This window comes from Myotis daubentonii, chromosome 8, assembly GCF_963259705.1.
Source record: "Myotis daubentonii chromosome 8, mMyoDau2.1, whole genome shotgun sequence".
Classification (NCBI taxonomy): Eukaryota; Metazoa; Chordata; class Mammalia; order Chiroptera; family Vespertilionidae; genus Myotis; species Myotis daubentonii.
In genome coordinates, this window is record NC_081847.1 from 37,818,431 (window position 1) to 37,825,924 (window position 7,494).

Consider the following 7,494-nt stretch of genomic DNA (forward strand, 5'->3'; position numbering starts at 1 on the left):
GAATTGAAGATAACGTCAAGGCTTTTGGCCTGAGAAAATTAAGGAGGGAATTGGCATTAACTGAGACGGGAAAGACCATGGGATGAACAAGTTTTGGGAAGAATATCAGGAGTTCAGTTCTGGACATGGTAAATTTGAGATGCCTGTTTGATATTCAAGTGGAGATATCAAGTGGACAGTTGGATTTATGAGTGGCATTCAGGGGAGAGTCTGAGCTAGACATAGACATTTAGGAGCCATCAGCATATAGATGCCTTTCAAGCTATGAGGCTACATGAGAGAACCAAGAAAGTACATAGAGAGAGAATGATCTTAGGCCTGAGTCATGTAAAAAGGTCAGGGTGATGAGATGGAACCAGCAAAGAAGACTGAGGAATGATCAGAGTGGTAGGAGAACAACCATAAGTGTGTGGTGTCTTAGAGGTAAATGAAGAAAGTGTTTCGGAAAATTATCGATAGTGTCAAACATTACTGATAGGTCACCTAAGATACAGTTGAGAATTAGTGTACTTCAAGCTTTAAAAATTCATGCTGTGATGAACCTTCTTATGAATTTTCAAACTTTGTGGAGGCTTCTGGTTTCCTTTGGATACAAGTTGAGAAATGAAAAGAAAGATCAAAGGGTTGGTCCAGGCTCAAGACTCTTGATGCAAACTCAGACAGGATTCCCAGGAGGAAAATTCTACAATTTGAAAGACCCCTCTGCTGGAAGGCAGAAAGGAGGAGTGATGAGAAGGCCAAGAGCTCTGGGCACTGGGGTTTTAGTCCACAATGAGATGACAAAGTACTAAGCTACGGGTGGTGGCTACAGAAGTAGAAAACGGGTGAGGTTAGGGTTTCTAGTTTTGCAGAGAAAGAAGCCATGTGAGTTACCAGTATGTATATATATTGCTTTCTACTTGATATATCTCTACTTGAATGTTCCAACAGTGTCTTAAACTACTCTTGTGTAAAACAAAACTCTTTATATCTCCTCAGAGCCTGTTCTTCCCCAAATTAGTAAATAGTAGTATCATTCACCCAGTTCCCAAATAAAAAATGAGGCATGTTCCTTGATTCCGTTCTTCCTCTCCTTCCCCATCCCCCTATCATCGTAAGCCCATTTTCCTCCTCAATGTATTTAAAATACAGCCATTTTCCTGTGCTTTCCAATATAGTAGCCTTTAGCTACAAGAAGCTATTTATATTTCAATTAAAATGACATGAAATTAAAATTTTCAATCCCTCATCTACACTAAACACGTTCCAAGAAGTGCTCAAGAGCCACAGGTGGTTAGTGGCTGCCATATAAGCACAGCTATAGAATATTTCCACATTCCTATTAAATCATAGGGCAGTGCTGATCTATAACCTAGTTCAAACCAGCAACATCTCTAGTCTGAATGACTGTAATAGCCTCTTCATTGATGTTTTTACTGTTTCTACTACTCTTCCCTGCTAATCCATTCTCCTACTTTTAACCAGGAATCAGATCTTGTTGTGGCTTTTCATCACACTTTGAACAAAATCCAAACTTCTTACCATAGCCTACTGCCCTCTGTCATTACATCCCAGCCACACGGGCTTCCTTGCTGTTCCTCACACTCTAAGTTTTTCTTGACCTCAAGGCTTTACACGTGCTGTTTCCTCTATTTGGATGATTCTTTCCCTGGCTATTAGCAAGGCTAAGTTTCTTCTCATCTTAGGTCTCTGTAGAGGGCCTTTCCTGACTTCCTCTTGTAAATGAGGTTTCTTTCAGTTAATATCACATCACCCTACTTATTTCCTTCTTTCATTAATCACAATATTTCATTATTTTATTAATAATAATAATTTCTATGTACTTCTTAAGTATAAGGCACTGTGCAAAGAACTTGCTTTATATACTTTATCTTATTTATTAATTTACTAATTTCTTTTCTTTTCCCTATGTCCCTGACACCCAGTACAGTGCTTGACATACAGTAGACATTAATAATTGTTAAACAAATGAACAAATTTTTTGAGCACTTACTATGGGCCAGGCACTGTGCTAAGCACTTTACATATATTGTCTCATTTAATTTGCACAGTAATGCTATGATGTAGGTACTGTTACTCCCTTCCTTTTATAGATGAGAGGCTATGTAACTAGTCTAGTTCACAAGAAGAACTAGGATTCTAACCCAGGTCATCTGACTCTGGAACTCCCTGGGAAGGTACAATAGAGGGTGTAGAAGCCTGGGAACAGACCAGCCTGCAGCCCCCACAGCTCAGATGAAAAGCCCCAAAACAAACTTTTCTTTTTTGAAAGGCTTTCCATTTTAGATCAGGCCAGAGATTCTGGGTGTCACTGCTCAACTGGGAGGCAGACCTGGGTCAGGGATCAGGATTCTGTTGTGAGTCGAGCTAAATGCTCCAGTTCAATTCTGAGCATCCTCAGTGGGGATGGGGGGCCGGCCTAGAGATATCAGACAAGACCCTGAGTCAGAGGTGTACCCAGTCTGACCACTGACGCCACTGTGTCTTTCTGCCTATCTCAGATGAAGGATGAGACAAGGAAAAAAGTAAAAATAATGAGCCTTCTCAGGAAACATCACATGTCAGGCCTGTGACACGGAAGGCTGTTTGTTAGGTCTAAGGCTCCAAGCTCATTAGCGGGAATGGTGCTGAACTGCAAGCCACCCACACAGCTTTCTGGGGAAGCAAACAGTGCAGCATCCACCCTCCCAGGCCTGGGCCTGCATGGTTCCACCATTATCAACATCAACACACATCTGCACCCAGGTAGGTCTGGTTGGCAGCAGGGTCCTGGAAATGGATTGTATGGGTGTGAGTGGGGGTGTCCCAGAGAGGCTGTTCATAATCTTCCTCCTCCTCCTCATTGCTTGAATTTGGGACTGGTTCTGCCCTAGTCTGAGTTTCTCAAACATGAATTATTCCCAAATCAACTTAACAACCTCTTCCATATCTATGTACCACCAATACCAGGTTTTGCTTAATATCTGTGAATTGAGAGAGGTATTTAAGTAAAATTATCACTACATTAGTATTGTCCTCAGCAGTTCTGATGAAGTCACCAATTGGATGTGCTGGTTATATGTTTTCTGAATGTCTATTAAAGTAAATAATGCAATTCTTAAATAATGTTCATCTGAGTACCACTTGAAATTACCTTGGTGCAACCAAGATGTAAAACAATTGGTGTCAAAGGGACACAAGAGTTCCCTTTGACCAGAGCTGGAACAATTTGAGCAACAAAATTAATTAACATAGTATTAGATTATAGCCTCAAGTATACACTAAATATTTGTGAGCCCAAACTGATATAGATAAATAAATGGGGGAGAAGAGACTAATTTTCCTTATGGAAGAACTAGAGGCCCGGTGCACAAAAATTTGTGCACTGGGGGGGGGGAGGGGGTCCCTCAGCCCGGCCTGTGCCCTCTCGCAGTCTGGGACCCCTTGGGAGATAACGACCTGCTGGCTTAGGCCTGCTCCCGGGTGGCAGAGGGCAGGCACAATCCCTAGGTGCAGCCCCTGGTTGGGCTCAGAGCAGGGCCGATTGGGGAGTTGGGGCACCGCCCCCTGTCATGCACAGAGCAGGGCGGGTTGGGAGGTTGCGATGCCACCCTTAGTCACGCTCAGGGTAGGGCCGATTGGGGGGTTGGAGCACCGCCCCCTGTCACACTCAAGGCAGAGTCGATGGGGAGGTTGTGGTGCCACCCCCTATCACGCACAGAGCAGGGCCAATCAGGGGGTTGGGGCGCTGCCCCCTGTCATGCACAGAGCAGGGCCGATCAGGGGATTGGGGCACCTTCACCTGTCACGAACAGAGTAGGGCCGATAGGGAGGTTGTGGCCCTGCCCCCTGTCACACACAGAGCCGCAGGGCAATCAGGGGGTTTGGGCGCTGCCCCGTCACACTGATCCCAGTGCCGGGAGGCCTCTCAGTTCCGCTGATCCCAGTGCTGGGAGGCATATTACCCTTTTACTATATAGAATAGAGGCCTGGCGCATGGGTGGGGGCCGGCTGGTTTGCCCTGAAGGGTGTCCTGGATCAGGGTGGGGGTCCCCACTGGGGTGCCTGGCCAATCTGGGTGAGGGGCTGGCTGAGGGCTGTTTTCAGGGTGGGACTGAAGCTCCCAACTGCTCCTTTTTTTTCTTTTTTTTATTCTGGGCCAGCTTTAGCTCTGAGGCTCCAGCTCTTAGGCCTCCACTCCTGAAAGCAGGTATCTGGTTTGTTTCGGTTCTCAAAACTCTGTATCAACTCCAGCTCTGAGATCCCAGCCGGCTAAAAGCTGGTTTCTGGGCGTCTATATTTGTTACAATGTTTGAAACTGCAGGCTCAGAGGCCTGCAGCGGCAGGCGGGGAAGGTTGGAGTCCTCGTCACTGAAGCAAGCAAGCCTCGTTAGTTTCAAGCTGCCTGGCTGCCAGCCGCCATCTTGGCTGACAGTTAATTTGCATATTGCCCTGATTAACCAATGGGAAGGGTAGCGGTCGTACGCCAATTACCATGTTTCTCTTTTATTAGTGTAGATTCCGAATAATTTATCCCTCCAGGGTATAGAACTTAATTCCTCCCTTGAGTGTGGGCTGCACTCAGTGACTTGCTTCCGAATAGTGGAAAGGGAGGAAAAACACCTAACTTCACAGGGAGAAAACCTGGCAAACACTGTCTTGGGCAGGTCTGTTGAGAGCATGTACCCCTGGTCTGATGACATGAGAAGGGCATTACCTCTGTGGTTTCCTTCACCAAACTCCAGTCAAGAATGAAAAAAACATCAGAGAAACCCAAATTGAGAGACATTCTATAAAATACCTGACCAGTACTCCTGAAAACTGTCAAGGTCATGAAAAGCAAGGAAAGTCTGAGAAAAATGTTCCAGGCCAGAGGAAATGAAAAAGACATAATGACTAAATGTAATGTAATATCTTGGATGGGATGCTGGAACAGAAAGTAGATGTTAGTGAAATAAAAATAAAGTGTAGAGTTTAGTTAATAGGAATGTACTGAGGTTAGTTTCTTAGTCATGACAAATGCACCTTGATGTTAATAATACGGGAAACTGGGGGTGGGGTATATAGGAACTCTGTGCTCTGGGAAATCTCTGTGGTCTTTATATCAAAGATTTATATTTATTTTTTGTAAATACAAAATTCCTTTTATTTTGTTTTTAAAAATGTTTTATTGATATCAGAGAGAGGAAGGGAGAGGGAGATAGAAACATCAATGATGAGAGAGAATCATCAATCGGCTGCCTCCTGCACGCCCCACACTGGGGATCGAGCCTGCAACCTGGGCATGTGCCCTGACAGGAATCAAACCCTGACCTCCTGGTTCATGGGTCAACACTCAACCACTGAGCCACGCCAGCCAGGCCAGAATTTTCTTTCTTTCTTTATTTAATTTTTATTTTTGGTGGTGCTCACTTTATTTCCGCGGTGGCGCCCAGGTCAGGTCACCCTGCTGGCCGGTCCCACAAGCACACCCCGCCCGCCTGCAGCCACGCCCCCACCCACACAAGAGCAGCGCTCTGTGGCCACCATATCAGGACCACAGGCCACACCAGACGGCAGCACAGGCCAGCCCAAGTCCCTGGCTCCGTGCTGTGGGTTTGAGTTGCTGGCATTTTTGCGTCACATCCACACTTCGCACAAATCCCTTGTTTCCACGAGGGCGAGGAAAAGGCGGGTGGGCAGCAGGCTCTGGTGTTAGCGGAGGTATCGTTGCCACAGGAGGCAGCTGGACGCCCCCCACCGCAGCTGGGGAGCAGAGCGTTAGGCAGCGGGTGGTGCAGAGAAAGCACAGAGGCGAGGCTGGCCACACAGGAGGGCAGTGTCCACAGACGAAACTCGAGCTCGTGCCTGCTGGCGCCCGTGTGCCAGGCAGCCGTCTGCTTCCTCGAACCCTCAACTCGGAGCCCGGGCTATCGCGTGCACACACCACACAGCGCGACGCCGCGGAGGCCGGCGCTCTAGTGCTGCCCCTTGGTCTTCTTCTCCTTGGACTCGTCTCTGTGCTTCTGCTTCTTCCTCTTGCCACCTTCTTTGAGTCCTGCTGAGAAGGCGGAGGGGTCCCAGCGGCTGGCGGCCTGATGGCGGCCTGGGTCGTCCTCATGCTCCTGCTCGGGTGGTAGGGTGGGCCTGTGCAGCCTCCGAGGGCGGGCGCTGGTGCTGGCGGGCTGCTCGGGCAGCGTGTGCTGGCCTCGGAGCCGGCAGGCCTCCTCATCTGCCACACCATTTATCATCAAAGACTTTAACTGGCCGTCTTCTTCAACTTCTACTCTTTCTAGACCGTTCTCGACAATTCTCTTTGTAGTGATTTTTCTTCCGTTAACAATTTTGGTAGAAGTCGACACGGACTTGAAGTTGCCCATCCCACTACCACCCAATGACGTCGAAGAGAATGAAGGGAGACCTCCATGACCTACTGACCCGAAGGAAGTAAATCCTGCATCAAAAGACGGAAACGCTCCACCGAAAGCCGGGAGCCCTGTGAAGGCGGAGAAGAACCAGGTGGTTCCCCCGTGCCTGCTCCCACGCGGACCCCGCCGAGTCCCAAAGAAGTCGAATGAAAACGGGTCCCTTCCACCAAAAAATTCCCTGAACACAGCATCTGGGTTCCGGAATGTGAAGCCGAACTCGAACGGGTTGTGGAAGTGACTTCCACCTCCACCTCCACCTCCACCATTTAATCCTTCTTTGCCATACCTGTCATAGATGTCCCGTTTTTTAGCATCGGAGAGCACCTCGTACGCCTCGGCTACTTGTTTGAATTTCCTCTCCGCTTCTTCTTTAGTCTCAGGATTTTTATCTGGGTGCCACTTCAACGCCAGTTTCCGATACGCCTTTTTAATGTCCTCGGCGGAGGCACGTCTCTGCACGCCTAGAACTTCATAGTAACCCACCATGTTTTACAGGCGTTGGAACGAGTCCGGCAGCACGCGGAGCCGGCGGCGGGAAGGCGGCGGGGCGGGGGCCGGTCTCTTCGGCTACTGAGCGGCGCTGGTTCCGGCGGCGGCTCCTCGCGCTTTCCTTTCTCCAACAACAAACAGGAAGTGCGTCACGCGGCGGCGGCTCCTCGCCCTTTCCTTTCTCCAACAACAAACAGGAAGTGCGTCACGCGGCGGCGGCTCCTCGCGCTTTCCTTTCTCCAACAACAAACAGTAAGTGCGTCACGTGGCGGCGGCTCCTCGCCCTTTCCTTTCTCCAACAACAAACAGGAAGTGCGTCACGGGAAGGCGGCGTACCGCGTCCACCTCCGCCTGTCCCGAAGCCTCGCATCCGAAATTCTTTTTAAATGATACGTTTATTTTCTTAAAAAGAGGGGGTTGTATGCTAATGGTTCAAAGTGTGACTTTGGAAGTGATGTAGCTCTGCATATTTGTTTCCTGTGAAACAAATTACCACAAACCTGGTAGCTTAAAACAACAGAGATTTATTTTCTCATTGTTCCGAAGGCCAGAAGTTCAGCATTATTCTTAGTGGGCTGAAATCAAGAGGCTCCCTCCAGAGGCTATAAGGAAGAATCTG

General features: G+C 48.2%; 1 protein-coding gene across 1 annotated transcript; it reads right to left on the reverse strand.

Annotated features, from left to right (window-relative positions):
• Nucleotides 1-5,527: 5,527 nt before the first annotated feature.
• Nucleotides 5,528-6,938, reverse strand: LOC132239569 (dnaJ homolog subfamily B member 6-like). The gene has a single exon (XM_059706018.1). It carries the CDS (start codon nt 6,870-6,872, stop codon nt 5,937-5,939), a length of 936 nt encoding a protein of 311 aa, XP_059562001.1. The 5' UTR covers nt 6,873-6,938; the 3' UTR covers nt 5,528-5,936.
• Nucleotides 6,939-7,494: the final 556 nt, after the last annotated feature.

Excerpts from the sequence above, each read along its gene's own strand:
- LOC132239569 (XM_059706018.1), bottom strand. The coding sequence starts at position 6,872 with ATGGTGGGTTACTATGAAGTTCTAGGCGTGCAGAGACGTGCCTCCGCC.